The 19,595-nt window shown below is 36.7% G+C and overlaps 1 protein-coding gene across 5 annotated transcripts; it reads right to left on the bottom strand.

Moving 5' to 3' along the window:
* Positions 1–255: 255 nt before the first annotated feature.
* LOC18422447 (ARM-repeat/Tetratricopeptide repeat (TPR)-like protein) lies at positions 256–15,127 on the bottom strand. Of its 5 annotated transcripts, none has more exons than XM_006826860.4 (4): positions 14,962–15,127; positions 12,726–13,697; positions 1,931–2,798; positions 256–868 (listed from the first exon to the last, which is right to left on the bottom strand). In XM_006826860.4, exons 2-4 carry the CDS (start codon positions 13,692–13,694, stop codon positions 822–824), a joined length of 1,884 nt encoding a protein of 627 aa, XP_006826923.1. In that variant the 5' UTR covers positions 13,695–13,697; positions 14,962–15,127; the 3' UTR covers positions 256–821. The 5 variants fall into 5 exon arrangements, with proteins under 5 accessions (XP_006826923.1, XP_011621311.1, XP_020522418.1 ...); XM_011623009.3 differs by having other exon boundaries at positions 12,726–13,700; XM_020666759.2 differs by having other exon boundaries at positions 14,938–15,127.
* Positions 15,128–19,595: the final 4,468 nt, after the last annotated feature.

The raw sequence follows: 19,595 nt of genomic DNA on the forward strand, positions 1-19,595 counted from the left end.
ATAAGATAAGATGCGGAACATCAAGTATAGAATCGATAATCAGTCCCACATTCTCATGTAATAGCATCTAATTGCAAACAAGACCCACAGTCGCATTGCTAAAAAAGGTATTAGAATCAACAAATTCAGTAGTCACTACTCAAACTATGCTATGAATGTATTATGCACTTAAAACTATCTGGCCAATTTCCTAATGACCAAGGGAGATAGAGAGAGAGAGATCCCAAATACATAAATCGCCACCCATAACAAAAATTGAAATACAGTTCACTGCAAACCTTGATAGAAATAATTGTTATCACCATAATGTAACAATTTATAAAAATGACTGAAAGCAAACCAAATGACTTAGACACGAACACAAAATCATTTCAGAGTTCTCCACAAAAGATGCAATTACACCTCTCACAACACTATATACACCACAAGCGTTTCTTTCTTTTCTACTGTCTTTTGATAAGTAAAAAACAATAACACAAGCTTCTTAAATCATAACAGAACCACCAACAGCCATTTTGGTCACGCGCAGGCTCATTTGTCTCAATCTCGAAGGAAGATTGGTTTTTCTGATTACAACAATCCTCACGCCACAAAGAAAACACTCACCTAATATACACAACCCACTTAGTTTTCAGTCTCTGCATGGCTCTTCTTGGATTTCAAGCAACCTGGACTGAAAACCCTTTGAAGGTCGAGAAATCTTGGAGAAATTCTGATGGGAAGCCTCGAAAACAGTTAAGGCTAACCATGCTTGGGTTGGCAGCATACTGAACTCCATGAAAGCAAGGCCTGGGCATTACTAGGGTATTAACCACACAAAATCATAGGCCATCTTCCACAAGCTGAACATTGTATCCATGCTTCATTTCTGTGCAGTAAAAGAAGATCGAGGTTAGGAGTGAATATTATCACACTGAAAGACAAGGTTACTAGATGGCACCTACTAACTGGAGACTAATGCATTTCAAAATTCTGGAATGAGTTTAAACCAGTCAGTATCATATTGATTTTGACCATGAAGAAGTGGGGGGCATGGTGTTATAAGCCAAGTCTATACAGAAGAAATTTTTGGTTGAGTGAAAATCAACCACACTGAAAGAAGAGGTTACTAGTGAAGAAGAAATAAGATATGGCTCCTAGTGACTGGAGACTAATGCATTTCAAAATTCTGGAATGATTTTGATGGATCAGTATCACATTGATTTTGATAATGAAGAAGTGGGACATGGTAGTATTGGCCAAGTCTATATAGCTTCCATTAACACAGGCACATCTTTATCATCCAGTACTATTGGTTGAATGAAGCAATGAAACCTTGAGTGGAGAAGGAATGACCCTGGTGCACGGGTTTTATTGGAAACCACACAAGCATGGATTATGTAATCCTTCTCAACAAGAAATCAACTTCTTAATACATCAGTAACAATGTATGCCAGCACTTTCTAACCATTATCAGGCACAAGGTACGAGTAGGTGGCACATGCAATGCATGATTATAAGAAAGATGCATATGCACCAAGAAGAAAAATGGTACTGAGAAAGGATGAATGGAAAAAAATTCACAAATATGAAGCAAGCAAAAAAATTTGAAGCACACAAAATTGAAAATGTGATTAAATTTGATCCAACTACACAATTCATATTGTTTCATGACCCTTTAGTACTGTAACAGAGAATTTCATGTGCAATGCGATAAGAAAAATAACGCTCAATGGAAATGCAAACCTAGAAAATGATATTGTAATCCAATACAAAATTTTGTTTGGGTCATTGCTGTTAGAAAATAGTTCGAGATGGAGAGAGATTGGTATGCACAAGAACGTGACATGGTCACCCCTCTCTCCCCCCCATCACCATTCATTATGGAATCATGGTGATTAACAAACCCAACAGTTATCTTCAAATAACCCAAATTATCAAATATGCATACCTTTCATTGACGGTTTCTCATACTTATTTTTCCCTTCATCATCATTTTGCCATTCACTATCCTCATCAACAGCATCAACCCTCCCATCATTCCCAATTTCACTTTCACTTGCTGTCTCCCATTCAGAATCGTCGGCGTCTCTTCCATACACAACACCATCATCCCCCTCACAATGCACACCCCCATGCTTCAGAGCTGCTTCTCTAAATAGCCAAGCAGCACGCATCTGCTTCTTGACCAGACGCTCAGCATAATCAGGAACTTTGTTTTGTTTCAGAGAAAGGTCTGGATCAGATGATTGAGAGCATTCATTAATGAACAAAATGGCATCCAATAAGCTCTCTTTAGCCAAACCCAACATGTCATACGCCTGTGCTCTTCTCCATAAGCTTTTAGCATGGCGATTAAGCGGGTTGTGAAGACACAATGCATGGGTAGTGTCACTTATTGCTTCCAAAGGCTGTTGAAGTAGGAGATGACATTGAGCTCGATTACTATATAATACAACTCTCTCCTTCTTGGATTTCATGGGGCATAGTGCTAATGCCTCCGAATATTTAGAGGCTGCCCCTGCAAAGTTTCCTGAAGAAAATAGAGAATTTCCCTCGAGTTTTACAACTAGTGCTGCTGCTTGCTTAATGTGGAGGTCCTCCTTTGGCATATTCTTTTCCCATTTCAATCTCTTCCTTGAGTTTGCAAGTTCATCAAGCTGCTCTTTTGTTCGGGGACTAAGCGAGTTGCGCCCTGCTCCCATTGATTGGACACACTCTTGAAGAACATTAACAATAGACTCCCCAAGTTTCTTATGATCACCAAGGGTTGAAATTTCTGCTAAATCAATGAGTGCAGGTGCTGCCTTGTCTATCACCTATCCAAATAGGAAAAAAACATTAAAAAATGATATGTAGAATTCTAGAAATGCCATGTACTTTTATATCATGATGAATACAGATGGGCATGCATAAATGCATAGACCTAACACAGATTTGCATGCAGGTATCCATATATGAACTTTGGGAATTGTTAACTTAAACCAGTTTCAAAAAAAAATTTGTTCGAACCCTTGAAAATCTTTTGTAAGTGTTGTTTAAGATGTGGGCTTTACACATGATGACATCAATCCATAAGGGATGCGCAGTCCCCCCTTCAAAGTCATTGACAACATGTAAACAGTGCACAAAAGTCGACTTCCCCTTCATGGGAAGGCTTAATTTAGCAGTTAATTCCTTTTATACTTCCTAAACCTTAGCTTAATTTATTAATTCAATAGTTTAACTGAAGATTCTTTTAAATTAAGAAGTTTTTATTCGAATACCAAAAGGTTACTCTGACAATTCAATAAGTGAACCAAGAAAAGAGAAGACCCACAATATAACAAGAGAACAAAGTATTGGTCGATTTGGCACAATCCAGGGCATCCGCTTCGGCTTGCTTGGGGCCACTTTGAACTGATTCAGTGCCTTCAGCCGAAGCACATAATCGTCTTTTTTAACTATTTTTTTAATTTTTTATTTTTTATTAGTTTAATATATTTTTATATATAAATATATGTTTTAATTATATTGAATTTTAAAAAGAATTCTAAAGTCTTCCTCCGAATTGGACGAAGCACCGGATTGCTTCGTTTTTTCAACCAAAGTGAAGAAGGCTCTAAAGCGAATCTGACAACACTGGCTCCAACCTCCAGATGTTACTGTTAATATTGCTAGCACCCTAGTATACATTATCTTATATAAAAATTTCCATTTCCTTGAACTTAATGATTGGGACCATGTGGTACAACATTGGTGGTCTTAGAGTTTGATGTCACCTAGTATAGAGGGGCGTGTGCAATAAGTTTTATCATAAAAAATAGGACATGGCATCTCTACAAATTCAACACCTCTGTGAGAAGTCGATACGTAATAAACAAGTTGTCAAATGCCCGATACATATAGTACAAGTGTCGGGGCCATGTCCATGCATGTCGACACGTGTCTAGGTAACACTGCCCAAAGGTTGGGATTGAGATCCCTTACACTTGGGGGATCTCAATCCTTAACATATGCATTGTATGGTTCTACCATTTCATGATCTCCCGATCCCACTGCCACTCCCACTCCCACTCCAACTCCCACTCCCACTCCCCAACCCAACATCTACGATTCAGAGTATAGAATAACTTCTAGTATTGCCAAATTATAGCATGTATAAAAAACATACGAAACAACATAATAGTCCGAAAGGCCTAAACAATAATAAAGATGATCATAGAAGAGATATCAAATTACTTATATAGTCCCCTTCAAGCTGATCTTTAGCTTGATGCTGAGACATCTTGGAGTTGTGACAATGTAGCATAGACATTTGGAACATGAAAAAATCCAAACCTCAAAGAGCATAGCACAGTCAGGGAAGCACCATAGTTGTGCTCACCATGAACCGAAATTTTACCTCAGCAATAGAAAACCATGTGTTGTTCCTTGATACTTCAAGAAATCACATTAGGACCAAGATACGCAGAGAATCTTATAGCAGAAAGGCATTGTCTACAGCGATGCCCAATCAACAAAACAAATTTTCTTCTGTTTTATGTTGATAACACTTATTAACTGAAGAAAACACAGTAATGCAATACAACAACAATTGCCATGCTTGGTAAGCAAAGTTTATTAGGCGAATCACGACTAATATACCGATTGGAAGAAGAGCCTTGACTTCTCCATTGGCTACACCCAGGACTATTTCCATACTTGGGGAAAACAAACAAATAAAGAGAATTTGGAACTCCTTTAATAGTAGAGGGAGATCTAAAACAAAATAGTAGAGGGAGATCTAAAACAAAAGAAATGACGTTAGGATTGTGAGATGAATAGCTCTAGCCAAGGCGAAGTTGATCAAGAGATACCCCCAATCAATGTATTCAAGATGGGCTCTAGTTGAAATCAGATTTTTCTTTCCATAATTATAAATCCCCAACATCAATATCTTCTCTCTCATCACTATTTCTACCTCTCTTTTGTTTTCACTATTTCTAACACATACATTTTCCTCATTAACTCCATTCCTCTTTTCATCCATATTTCATCTTTTGCCAATTTTTTCTTTTTCTCCTACCCACATCTCTCACCAATACTCTTTTCCTTTTCAAACCCAACTTACTCTATCTAAAACATAAATCCAAAATTTAAATACCTCTTTCATCCATTCTTTGCTTCTCCTCTCACTTAGTTTCTTGAGAAAAAAAGGACCTTTTCTCCATGGAAACCCACAAATTTTAAATTTGTCCTGACTTTTCACTATTCATCATCTCAATGAGTCCATTTCTCCTCTCTTCTCTTACCTTTTTTCTCCATCATTCTCATGACAAAACTTTAATTTAGGTTGAATCTAATCCCCAAGACATTAAATGGTAACTTTTGATCATCTTGTCATTGGTCAGCTCTATCTTTTTCTCAACCCAACTGTCAATATATTTAGCTTCAGATCTCTCTAATGTTGAAGTGCTTAGGAATTACTCTCATACTTCAACAAATTAGAAAGGGACAAGTTTCTAGCTAAATATTTTAATAACTTTACAGTTATTTATTACCAGCTCACCACCACCAGTTCGCCACCATACAAAACACCCATATCCTAATCCGTGAGGTCCAAAACCCTTTAATAAGCCTTAATAATGATTTTGAGAAATTTTTTTTTTACATCCTCTACAGCTCTTGTTCCAGTTCCTGACTTCATCAACTTATGACCTTTTTGTTGGGTTTTTGTGGCTATTGAAGGCCTTATTAGAGCATATATCGAATATAGTGGAACAAAGAACTCCAATAGGAGTATGGTTCAAAGGGACCACAAGATTGTGGTCTAAAGGGACCGAGATAGGCAAATGCTATTTTCTCAATACTCAAACTTGGCTTGACGTGCTAGGCCAGTCGAGTTGGAAAACCCTTATTACTTGCGCATGGAACAAAACCGAGGATGGTTTATGGGTTATCCCTTGATGAGGTCGGAGTTGCCAAGGAGAGTGAGCCCAGGGATTGTGTGACCCCTGTGTGTGATGGTTGGCCTCTAGAGACGATAGTCAAAGACTCATCACTAAACCATCATACGACATGTACACATGATAGCTATATCAGAAAACCGAACCACCATTGATGGTGAAGCGTGTACATGTGTAAGTGATTATCCCAATGCAGCATAGAGCTATGGTTGAATCCGGTCTAAATGACCATGGGTTTGTCTCTAAGGGAGAACCTATAATCCATAGAATGGGATTGTGCCCCCTTACCTATTGGCTGACTTTGATATCCCAATCATGAACCCCAACGATGGTCTGCAAGCTGATCTTTAGCTTGATGCTGAGACATCTTGGAGTTGTGACAATGTAGCATAGACATTTGGAACATGAGAAAATCCAAACCTCAAAGAGCATAGCACAGTCAGAGAAGCACCATAGTTGTGCTCACCATGAACCGAAATTTTACCTCAGCAATAGAAAACCATGTGTTGTTCCTTGATACTTCAAGAAATCACATTAGGACCAAGATACGCAGAGAATCTTATAGCAGAAAGGCATTGTCTACGGCGATGCCCAATCAACAAAACAAATTTTGTTTTGTTTTATGTTGATAATACTTATTAAACTGGAGAAAACACAGTAATGGAATACAACAACAATTGCCATGCTTGGTAAGCAAAGTTTATTAGGTGAATCATGACTAATATACCGATTGGAAGAAGAGCCTTGACTTCTCCATTGGCTACACCCAGGACTATTTCCATACTTGGGGAAAACAAGCAAATAAAGAGAATTTGGAACTCCTTTAATAGTAGAGGGAGATCTAAAACAAAAGAAATGACGTTAGGATTGTGAGATGAATAGCTCTAGCCAAGGCGAAGTTGATCAAGAGATACCCCCAATCAATGTATTCAAGATGGGTTCTAGTTGAAATCAGATTTTTCTTTCCATAATTATAAATCCCCAACATCAATATCTTCTCTCTCATCACTATTTCTACCTCTCTTTTGTTTTCACTATTTCTAACACATACATTTTCCTCATTAACTCCATTCCTCTTTTCATCCATATTTCATCTTTTGCCAATTTTTTCTTTTTCTCCTACCCACATCTCTCACCAATACTCTTTTCCTTTTCAAACCCAACTTACTCTATCTAAAACATAAATCCAAAATTTAAATACCTCTTTCATCCATTCTTTGCTTCTCCTCTCACTTAGTTTCTTGAGAAATAAAGGACCTTTTCTCCATGGAAACCCACAAATTTTAAATTTGTCTTGACTTTTCACTATTCATCATCTCAATGAGTCCATTTCTCCTCTCTTCTCTTACCTTTTTTCTCCATCATTCTCATGATAAAACTTTAATTTAGGTTGAATCTAATCCCCAAGACATTAAATGGTAACTTTTGATCATCTTGTCATTGGTCAGCTCTATCTTTTTCTCACCCCAACTGTCAATATATTTAGCTTCAGATCTCTCTAATGTTGAAGTGCTTAGGATATACTCTCATGCTTCAACAAATTGGAAAAGGACATGTTTCTAGCTAAATATTTTTAATAACTTTGCAGTTATTTATTACCAGCTCGCCACCACCAGTTCGCCACCATTCAAAACACCCATATCCTAATCCGTGAGGTCCAAATCCCTTTAAGAAGCCTTAATAATGATTTTGAGAAATTCCTTTTTTACATCCTCTATAGCTCATGTTCCAGTTCCTGACTTCATCAACTTATGACCTCTTTGTTGGGTTTTTGTGGCTATTGAAGGCCTTATGAGAGCATATATCGAATATAGTGGAACAAAGAACTCCAATGGGAGTATGGTCCAGAGGGACCACAAGATTGTGGTCTAGAGGGACCGAGATAGGCAAATGCTATTTTCTCAATACTCAAACTTGGCTTGACGTGCTAGGCCAGTCGAGTTGGAAAACCCTTATTGCTTGCGCATGGAACAAAATCGAGGAGGGTTTATGGGTTATCCCTTGATGAGGTAGGAGTTGCCAAGGAGAGTGAGCCCAGGGATTGTGCGGCCCCTGTGTGTGATGGTTAGCCTCTAGAGACGATAGTCAAAGACTCATCACTGAACCATCACATGGCATGTACACATGATAGCCATATCAGGAAACCGAACCACCATTGATGGTGAAGCATGTACATGTACAAGAGATTACCCCTATGCAGCATAAAGCTATGATTGAATCCGGTCTAAGTGACCATGGGTTTGTCTCTAAGGGAGAACCTGTAATCCATAGAATGGGATTGTGCCCGCTTACCTATTTGGCTGACTTTGATATCCCAATCATGAACCCCAACGATGGTCTGTGGGTCAAGAGAACTGCTGGGTCAGTTTGAGAAAGCAAGTGTGAATTATAGTCCACAGTAGAAGACGGAGTGCTTCAGCGATATTATAAATTCCTAGACCTAGATGGATCCCGTAGCTATCAAAATTATTTGTTTTTTTTTATTTTGATGTTATATGATTTTTTGATTGCTTATATGAATTTTTATGAGTCTCTTGATATTTTAAATTAAGAGATATTCAATTTTCTGTATTTAAATATTCAAAGAAAAATAAAGTTTATTTCCCATTTTCTAAAAATCAATTTTATAATTTTATAATTCATATTTAATATGGGGGCCCACCCTAAATCCTTATGTGGATGTGCGTGGGGACCACCCGTGGTTTACATGGGTGGCACCTCCCACTTAAAGTGGGTAGTCCTTTTGTTTTGATATCCCTTGATGAGCAAGGAATGGAAACAATTAACAAGATATGTTTTATGAAATCTTAAGGAGATTGGACTTCTAAAAGGAATATGTATAAATAAAAAGAGATTTATATAAAAATAGATATTTTATATTGTCCATATTTTATATTTGATGAAATACAAGTTTATGAAGATGAATGATAAGGTTATGCATCATCCTTTGAATCATGATGGCTGATCTAAGGATTGAGTAGCTCAAATTCTGCATTCGTTAATCCTTAACCACCCATGATATAGGCAGGCCCATTTAGAGACCTAGTAGCAGCCGGGACATAGCCCGTTAGAAAGCTAGTTGACCTGTAATCAATTTCCAAGTCAAGCCAACACAAGTAGTTTAACAGTCATATCTGATTGTTAGAGATCCCATTATATTCTCTCACCCTACAAGTTTCATATGATTAATGGTATGGATCTAATTTCCATAAGGATGGCTAACCCTGAAGAAATCCTAACCCCTGAAAACTTTATAAATTGGGGCTCTCTCTCCCATAAATCTCTACACCTCTCATCTCTCTCACTTCTCTTTCAAATCTCTCTCTCCCTTACAAAAATATTTTTTGAGTTAGAAATAGGGGCACACCCCGAGCTAGGAGTAAAGAGGGGGCACGCCCCACACATACAAGGTATTGAGGCGTTGTAGCTTTTTTGATGTTCCATGTTGCTCTCATATTGATTAAGGGTTATAGCCAAGGCTTTCCCATGCTTCAAAGATCTAAGATAGACCATTGATCGTATGCACCATTGGAGGAGAAGACCCGGTGTGGGGTGTACTAAGTCCGATTGAGGTAATCTTCCAACATCTTGCTTTGTAGTTTGCAGTATTTTATTTCTTATGTTTTTTTATTCCAATAAACATTGTGTTGGTTTTATTCATTAAATAAAAGAAGTTGTATTTAGTGGCAGCAAGTGAAAAACACTTTTGGTTATCTATTTGTTTATTGCAAGTAAGTTTTATTTGGACCTTTGCAAGTGTTCCAGTCGGTGAGAAAAAGAAAAATTAAAAACTATATACACCGTGCTAGACACCTTGCTAAACCTTCAATCTTCTACTGTTCGCCCTTCTCAACCAACATCATTAGATAGCTCCTTCTATCACACTAAAACTTGTTAAGGCTCAGCGTAACAGTAATCTACTGTGTTGACATTGTTACTGACCAGATGCTACAAGGAATCTTGGAAATATGAAATGACATAACTATTAAAAAAAATATATGAATATACTCATAGTGGTCACTTGAGAGCAAAAGCTGAGTAAAAAAAGAAAGGCAAGCCTGCACACACAGATATTGGATGCATGTATTTATGCAATACACAAGCCTAGCAGAGTGTGGCATGACACATGTGGCCATACTGCATTACAAAATCATCATCGCTTTAATCTAATGCTTTTGAACTCTGACTTCGTTCAGGACTCGACCAGGTCCCGAGCCAACCCATGTTGCATCAACTTGGTAGAGTCTCAATAATACTCGGGTGAGAATCTTGAGAAAAAAGATAATACAGTAAGTCTCGTGAGCCTCATGATAAACCATAAGACTTGCCGAGCTGCATAGTTGAGTTCATTCAGGACTTGACTCAGTTGAGTCCCAAGTTGACTTGAAGAGTTCTAAGACACCGGTCCAATCTCTCTTGTAATCTTATCAGCATCAGACACCAGCAAATAACTTCCCCAACATGTCTATTGTTTCCATTCTGTGGTTAAGAAGTAATTCATACAGTGCACTAAAATGCTTTGCAATTACTGTAGTTGTAATCTTCATCAGCCTCAAGGCCTCAGAAAAATAGAAACTACACTTGGCATGAAGTTTAATAGCCAAATATCTTTAGCCCTGTGAACTATATCAGCCAAAAAGAAAAGAAACATATGTTTTTAACTTTCTACTATCCCACTAGAAAAACATAAGATCAATCTTCTATACAGTATTTCGTCTCTTTAGAAGGAAGCCGATTCAACCACTCAGATTTTTAATCATCCATTTGTTTATGCCATTTAACTGATCACCATAAGCGGTCCTTCCACTTCCAGTTATCTTTGCATGTCTCCCAAATTTTCAAAACTTTTCTCCTCCCTAATTTCATTTCCCTTCCTTCCGTAACCTTTTATAGAACTAAAACTCCCCTTTTATGTCTCCAATGCCTTCAAACTTATCATTTGAGAGAGAGAATAAAGGGTTTATAAAGCTGATCTCTCTCGGGGGATACAGATGACTTCCAGCTTTGATTGAATTTGGGATTCATTACTCTTTAAATATTGGTTTTGCAATTTTTTGGAGAGAGGAGTTTTCTGGGGTTTATTTTCTATGACCTCGAAATTTTGGAGCAAGTATCTTTTGGGAGTTTATGCATTTCAAGAATTAGATTCAGTTTTCTCATTGTAACGTTTAAATATGGAAGGAGGGTTTTGGGCTTTGCTCACTCTGAGAGAGGTAGAGGAAGGACTCTCTACAAGTCTTTGCGAGTTCAAGTTCAGGATTAGGATCTCACATAAGGAATTAGAACTTTTCTCATCACGGCTATTGAGATAACTTTATTGATATTTTTGGTTTTAATGTTATTGCTATGAATGGGACAGTCTGGTGAAGGTGACTACTGACAGTGTGAATGGGTGGATTACCAATTACATGGCTTCTTCTTTGGGTGTTGCACTGGTGTTAGACACACTACCAACTTAGATTTTTCGTTTCTTAATATGCACTACCAACAAAAACCATGTAACCTCCCCCACCCCCCTGGTTTTTGGCTCATTCAGTTGATCACATTCATAACCTCTGCAGGAATACGTTCGTCGTGGACGCATACCTGGAGGGAAGGAAACCAGGAAGCTAATTCCCTTGCAAAAGCAGCAGCGGAGATGGACAGTCACTAGGAGTTTTCTTCATTTTGTTTTTCTTTTTTCTACTTTTTTTGTATGCTGGAGCGGCCCCTTTTCTTAGGTTGCCATCCTTTAACAGTAACTTTTTGAAAGAGGCTCGATTCCACTTCTCTTTTTCTTTTTTCCTATCCATGAGCACCTTTTTTGTGGTAAGCCAAGGTTTTGTACTCCTTTTTCTTAAATTAAAGGCTAACATTATCAAAAACAAATATGCACTACCAACATAGATTCTTTTGGATTCTCTTTTTATGGTGATTATTGGCTACATCATTGATTTAGAGTTCAATCTTTTATGTTTAAAGTGGACAATTTGAAGTTTGAAAATTGTATATAAATCAGCAATGGCAAAACTGAGATTTTGCTACATAAAATAGTATATTAGAAAAGAATGTCAGATTTCATTAATCTATATTATAATATAGTCCTGTTGCTGAATCTTGCTCTTCAAGGAATGAGAAATCTGACACTCCATACCTCTATCTCACACTTCTGCACGTATCTGTGTCCATGAAATATGGATTATCATGAATTTGAGTGGACCAATCGGCTCTTATTTAAAAAGGTATACTTTAAACAATCCCGTAAAGAGAAAAAGCAAAATAAACCTTTGAAAGCCATCCGCACAATGACGACCATCTGAACAACCAAATAATTATAAATGCAACATGAATTTGGGGCATAACCAGATATTTGTGAACTTGAAAATTATACGGTAGAATTCAAGATAAAAGTGGGTAAGTAACATGGCCACTATAATGTCCTAAAACTAAAGACTAACTTGTTGACAAAAGTCGTTCTATATAGTCCTTTTTTTTCTGTTTCTTTGATAGTCGGTTGTTTTATGTTGTGCTCGAATGTGATAAATATTAACTTGTATGGCCGTGAACTTGGCTAGATCTAAAGGCTCAAGGTCACAAGGGATATCAATAATCTTGTAATATTTGGGTTAGTACGTTACAAGTGTTGAGAAATCTTTGTTTCTTTCTTTTGTTTTTTTTTTTTTTTTAACTGGAGATCATTAATGATCATTGGGTCCACATGCATGGGCCCTCATCCATCCCACCTCAAAACAAACAATATCTCCGAAAACCCCAATGAGAAAGAAATATTACAAGGGAGAAAAATGCAGGATTGAAAAATTAAAAGGCAGTCAATCTTACCTTATGACAAGTGTTTGGATCTTGAAGCAACCAAAGAAGGCAATCAATAGCCATATATTGCCAGTCATCTGATGATCGAGCAATATTGCAAAGAGCCTCAATAACACCAGGGCAGTTCGCAACTGGCCCCCTACCAAGTTTATGGTGGCAAATTGTCCTCAACAAACCAATTCCAGCAGGCGAATTCTCATTTACAAGCCCACCCCACATGCCCGGAAGCTTCATCAAAAGCTCGGGCTTGCATACAATAGGGAGAAATTCAGACTTGAAAGCAAAACAATTAATAAGCTGAAGAGACCAGCACTGCAACTGGCTCGCCCACTCTTCTGCCTTCCTAGACTCCATTTCAACACCACCCATTCCGCGAGTAAGCAAATCACAATGATAACTTGGTCTTCTGTCAACTAATTGGTAAAAATGGGTATACACAATTTCAAGGGAGCTCAAAGCCAATTGAATAGAAAGTTCAAGAACTTCTCCATGACTAGCAACAGCAGGGAAAGTGCTAGGATAGGTAGCGAGGTGACCTAGGGCTCGAACTGCTACTCTTTGCTCCACCCAAGTTAACCTCCCTCTAAGAAGCTCGACCAAGGGGGGAATGACACCAGCATGGACAGCACTCTCTGCAAAGTCCTCCATGTTCATGGTGTATGACCCAATGATATGGGCTGCATAATATGGGATGTAAACATTTTGGTCATGAGAGAGCCACCTTCTATTCTTTAAGCCTTTCCATACAAGAGCGGCCATGCACTCAAATATGCCCAAGTCAATGAATTCGGGGTCATTGGGATGAGCCATTGCAGTGTTCCAGAGGCCACTTATGGGGAGAACCTGGCCATCGTCGTCTTGAGAAGGTAGTTCTCTGAAGAATTTCATTATACTTGCTCTGCGTTTATTTGGGTTCCCCTCTTTCATGACACAGAAGAAGCATCCGGGGTAGGGGCAGTCTTGGGAGATTTTATCCATGTCCTGCTAAAAAAATAATCCAAGCAAAGCATCAGATTATGGTAATAAGTCTCTGAGACGCACACAATCAGCACAAGAACAAGTGATGCACCACCGTGAGTAAAAGTGATTCATGCTTTACTCCCACATAATCTACAAGAGCTAGATTTAAGTTATCATAAAATGCATGCAGCAATGCATGATTCACCAATCTAAGCTGTAAAATGTGGGTTCCCAATTTTTTAAAAATCTAATCCCAGCAAGGCATAAGATTTAAAAAACGAGAAGGTGGTCTCTGAGATTCACAAAGACCGCTGTAAATACAAAAAGCTCCAGTAAAATAATGCCCAGTTCACAGAACAAGCCCAAAAAATTGGATGACTTATGTGATCAAGAATGATTAACTGTGTCAGCTAAAGATTGATTCACCAATCTAACTTATAATTCATGAGGTTATTTGTCAAAAAAAGAGTTTATCATTCATCAGGTCCCAGTCCAAGGCAAACAATCAGTGAAACATTCAATTTTTTTTGGTGGGTCTTTCCGCAACAGAACCACAAGCTCACAAACCTCCATAAGAGAAGGATATCACTCATTCATCAAAAGATTACAGCAGTCATGTAATATTATAAGATATTGCACATAAAGCTCACTAATCACCGAATTGAAGTCATGTGAACTACAGAGAGTTGAGAAGCAGAGAAAGAAGAATAGAGTGAACACACAAATTAGTTTGTATTCACCACCATAGAGACTCCCCATCAGATTCCTACTCTCTATGTTCATCAGGAACCCTAGATTCGAAGACTCTATTTCAGTAAACCTCCTTCTGGTGTCTTCTAATAGATTGGCCATTTCTTTTAAAAGACGGGTATAGTGTGTTTCCCCTGTGTGTGCAAGAGCTAGATAACAATATCTACAGCACAATAAAGCCCACAAAACCCCTTCAATCTCCCACACTACAAAGATTAAATAAGGAAGAAAACTCAAAACAGAGACTTTTAGAGAGAGAAAATACTACCAATAAACGTAAGAAAGAATTCACATCCCCCACACAAAAACTCAGCTCTATGGTACCCTGTAACACTTCTCACAAAGCATGGATCTTCTCTGATCAACTCACTCCCTTGTATCAAAACCCATGCATACCAAAAACAAAACATTGAAATCCAAACCTAGAAAAAACCCATAAAGAACCGAGGAGCGAGAAACAAAATCCACCACTGAATCATCGAAATCATTCTAGAGAGAGAAAGTCCAGTACCGAGGTACGAAAACAGTAGAATACCTCTTCCAGGAATCCGAACCAGAACTCCCAAGAGCTTGGGTATCAGCGCCAGAAGCGGCTAGACAGAGAAAATATAGAGAAAGAAAATGTAGAGAGAGAAAATGGCCATTATATCCAACGTTTGGATGCGAACGGGAAGAAGCGTGTCTCTGATTCTGACAGTGAGGAGAGGATCTCGGCGTCGCATGCATCATTTTCAACCCAAATTCGCAAAAGGCAAAGGATACTCGCCGTTTTTTGATTCTACAACAGTGATTTTTTTAAATGACTATTATACCCTTGGAGAAAATAACGTAATGCCCCTATTTGCTTTTTTTTTCTTTTTTTTTTTTCTTTCTTTTTATTTAGAGGGTGCACAAAGGTTTCCTTACAAAAAAACTCCTTTTTAAAACTGGGATTAGGAAATGTGACAAAAGGGTGTTTGATCATAAAAAGACAATAGCAAACATGCCTCTTTTGAACTTGTAGTAGGAGGTGCTATGAAAGTATGTCTCATAATTCATGGATTTTATCATGTGCTCCATGTATGGTTGTGTACGTTATTAAATTTATTTTTTAATAAATGTATTGTGCTTTTTTTTTTTTTGCATAATTTGGCCAAAAATAAATATCAACGCTTTTTGGAGAAATGTGAGACCCAAAATGACTACATCGGAAAAATTTAGATGTGGCATTAATATGCGATAAGATGAGATAGAGTAGACTTAAATGTGTTGTGCATGTATGGCGTAGACCCAATATTGCACCTGTTAGGTGTAAATTCGTTCAACTAGAAGGCTTAAAAACGGCAACGGGTAGAGCCAAAATGAAATAGTTGAAAGTAGCGAAAAAAGATTTAAGTACTTATGGCCTCATTATGGTATTTCTTTTAATAGAGCGGACCAGGATTCGTATAGCTGACCCTAATTAGTTAGGAAAAATCTTTGACGTTACAAAAAATGATGAGACACCGCCATTTGATCAATCAAAATTAGCAAATAGCTTAATTGCAGTAATCTACAGGGTCACGAACCTGTATTAATTTGGTTTTGATGAGAGAAAGTTGATAAATTTCATGGTACCAAAAACATTTCAAGAAAGAAATATGTGATTATTTTGCACTTTTATCATAAAATCGGACTTTAAAATTGTGTAAATTTGTGTTTATTTTTAGGTGTTTCTTAGGAGAAAATTACTAAATCTAAAAATAAGTAACCCAATTCAAGATCAACATTAAGACACAGTCGGAGCAAAAAAATTGAGGATGATGTTTCTGTAAGGCTAGGCTTTATGAAAACAAAATAAAAGCTCATCTCAAATCCTTGTCGGGAAAAAAAAATATTCCCCAAGATTGAACAAGGGTCGCCCAACTTTTGGACGGTAACATCAAGTACTGAAGAAATTAAAATCCGTTATGTTTTTAAAAATTATCATATGGTGATTTTTCGGTGGATCTCAAAACTTCATATCAAAAAAATCTTCACGAGTAGCTCATTCGTCAATTATAAAATTCATAAGTGTAACAAGATAATGACAAACCTTTAAAAAAAATATATAGCAATGAACACTAGCTCACAATACTCAAATAATACACACATAATCAAGACGCTTATTTTTAGGTAGGAATCAAACTTGAGACATAGCATTGCTTACTGTCAACCAACCGCAAATCACTCGAGCCTAAACCCAATTATTAATCAATATGTTAAACGAATTAGAGGTATTTTTGTCATTTTTAGTTCTAAAGATAAGTTCCATACGCATAAACATGGGAATGGATTTGCTAATTTGTAAGTGCAATTATGCAGAGTGAGACTTAAAAATGAAAAAAAAAAAAAAAAAAAAGGATGGCCCCCCATGTTTCCCTTTGTGAGGTGTTTCCCTAGTTGTGTGGTGGGACCATGTGTGGACAGCTGAATAAAAGCCTCACTGTCATCCGTTTCATATTTGCTGACATGCGACTCCGTTACCGTTGAAAGATGAGAGAGAATGCAACTCAACTTTGACACTAGGAAGACTTCAAATCTAGAGAGAGAGATATAGGCATCAACCCTAATTCAAATCATCTCTCTTCTCCATGCTAAAACCATCTCTCATGCTCTTCATTTATGGGTAAGTACTGAAAATATCAATCAATCAATCAATCTACATATCTTATTATATATTAAAGGGTGAAGTTTATATAGCGCCGAGGCTTTAAAGTTTAAACGATCAAATATGAGCCTACGACAAAAATTTAACTAGAAGAGGTTGTTTTGATGCTCAAATATTCTCAAATTGATCATCAAGATGTATAGACATAAGAAAAAAAATTGATTTCAAGTTTTGGATATAGCGTATTTTGTAACGTATTTTTGGATTGTCAATTTTCAAGATTTTCAAGTTTTTATAGATCTATCGATCTACATTATTTTTGAAGCTTTAAACTTTATAAATAAAGATACCAATAAATTTTAAGGCTATTGCAAATATTTTCAATATTGAAACCACATTTATCGATACTAGTTGAAGGTAGGCTCTAATTTGATTGTTTAGAGCCTGGGCTCTATACAAACCGCACCCCTATAGTAAAAGGGAAAAGTTTACATAGAGCCGAGGCTCTAAACAATCAAATTGGAGCCTACCACAAAAATTTCACTAGAAGATGTTGTTTTGATGCCTAAATATCTTCAAATTGATCATCTCGACATCAAGATGAATGGACATCAGAAAAAAATGGATTTCACGTTTTGGAAATAGTGTATTTCGTAACGCATTTTTGGGTCGCCAATTTTCAAGATTTTCAAGTTTTCACATATCTGTCGATCTACACTATTTTTTAAGCTTTAAACTTCATAAATAAAGATGAAAATATATTTTAATGCTATCACAAATATTTCCAGTATTGAAACTTCATTTCTCGACGCTATTTGAAGGTAGGCTCTAATTTGATTGTTTAGCGCCTATGCTCTACACAAACCGCACCCGCACTAAAATGAAATTTTTATATTGTTTGTCAAAAATTTAGTGCTCTTGGGGAGTATACCATTCATTTATTCCCTTGGGAAAACCGATATTTCTAGCATTCCAAATTTAGAGGATATCGAACTCTTCAACTTAATGAGTAATTTGAGAAAAAGAAATTTTCAAGTCTTACTAGGTACGTTCTTAAAATAATAACATCATAAGATTGAATAGAGACAATCCAATTGTTAGAGGTAAACTCTAAGTGTTGAAGAACTCAAAATCTATATGTTTTGTTGAAAATAATTATCTTATGATTTTTTAAAAAGATTCCAAATTTTTAAAATAAAATAAATAAATAAATAAATAAGAAACTTCTTAAACAAGTGTTTCGCCCAAAGAGAGTAAGTGTACATTATGCTCCGGCTAGAGCATAGTATCTGTTATTTCTTTTTTTTCTTCGCTCTCCTTGGCGGATGGCTAAGCTTTGGGAGTCCAACCTTTAGGTGTTATCGTCGCGGCCCTTGCCCCCCACCCACACAACCAACTTAGAGACCCAAAGTTGCAACTTGTTAGCATTAATGTAGAAAAAGAAAATGAACGAATTTTGAGGTTCAAAACTAAGTGGGACGAGCATTTTCTACACATTTGGGTGGGTAATATGAAGGAACGAAATTTAGGGTTATATGAAGTTTTGCATTTTGTCAAATAGGAAATGTAACTTCCACCTATTATCGAGAGAAATTAGTTAGATGTTGGGTAGGGGTTGGGAAAGAACTTACTTACACTTAGGCATTCACAAGTTGACTTTTGTTATGGAAAAGTATACAATAACACCATTAATCTTTGGTATAAGATGGTCACAATTAATCTTAATTATTGAATGTGGAATTGGTTGCTACTTTTATTTTATTGATCATGCTCAAAATTAAAAAGAAATTTTTTCGAACTTTGTGACACACCCAAGCTACCATATTTCATTAGGAGTGGCAACGGGTCGGGTCTGGGTCCCAAAAATATAAGCTACCATATTTCACTAGAGGTGGCAACGAGTTAGGTCTGGGTTCCAAAAATATTTGTGGGATCTAGACCCAACTGGACCTAACCAAAAAATTAAAATATCTATGTCATCATCATCATTTTAGTCTTTTTTAATTAAAATATCTATGTATTTAAATATATTTTACATATGAAAAAAGTTTATATAGAGCCAACACTCTAAACAATCAAATTAGTCACTAGAAGATTTTGTTTTGGTGCCCAAATATCCTCAAATTGATCATTTTGACATCAAGATGCATGGACATGAGAAAAAATGGTATTCAGGTTTTGAAACTCTTATAACACATTTTTTTACCGTCAATTTTCAACATTTTCAAATTTTCATATATCTTCTCGATCTACACTATTTTTTAAGCTTTAAATTTTATAATTAAGGGCAGTGATTTCATATAACAGTTGTATAGTAATATAAAGCAACGATCTTCAAAAATCATGTTAGAACTATTTGTTTGATCTAATTTTTGAAATATACACTCTTTTCATTCGTATGAACAATCACAAAAAAGAAAAATTTGAAAACGCAACCTAGAAAGTATTTTTTTAATCCAATTAATATAGGTCGTCCATTTGGGTGAGATGCTTAGATCTGGGCCTTAGAAAGAATTTTCTTTTCTACTTTTTTTAGATGGATTTATTATCATTAGATAAAC

The sequence above is a fragment of the Amborella trichopoda genome, chromosome 4 (assembly GCF_054954075.1).
Source record: "Amborella trichopoda isolate Santa Cruz 75 chromosome 4, AtrichopodaSantaCruz75HAP2 v2.0, whole genome shotgun sequence".
Taxonomy (NCBI): domain Eukaryota; kingdom Viridiplantae; phylum Streptophyta; class Magnoliopsida; order Amborellales; family Amborellaceae; genus Amborella; species Amborella trichopoda.

Coding starts and splice junctions, on each gene's coding strand:
- LOC18422447 (XM_006826860.4), bottom strand. CDS start 13,694: ATGGATAAAATCTCCCAAGACTGCCCCTACCCCGGATGCTTCTTCTGT. Junction 2,799..12,725: donor ATCCAAACACTTGTCATAAG/GTAAGATTGACT, acceptor CTATTTGGATAG/GTGATAGACAAGGCAGCACC. Junction 869..1,930: donor TGAGAAACCGTCAATGAAAG/GTATGCATATTT, acceptor TTTACTGCACAG/AAATGAAGCATGGATACAAT.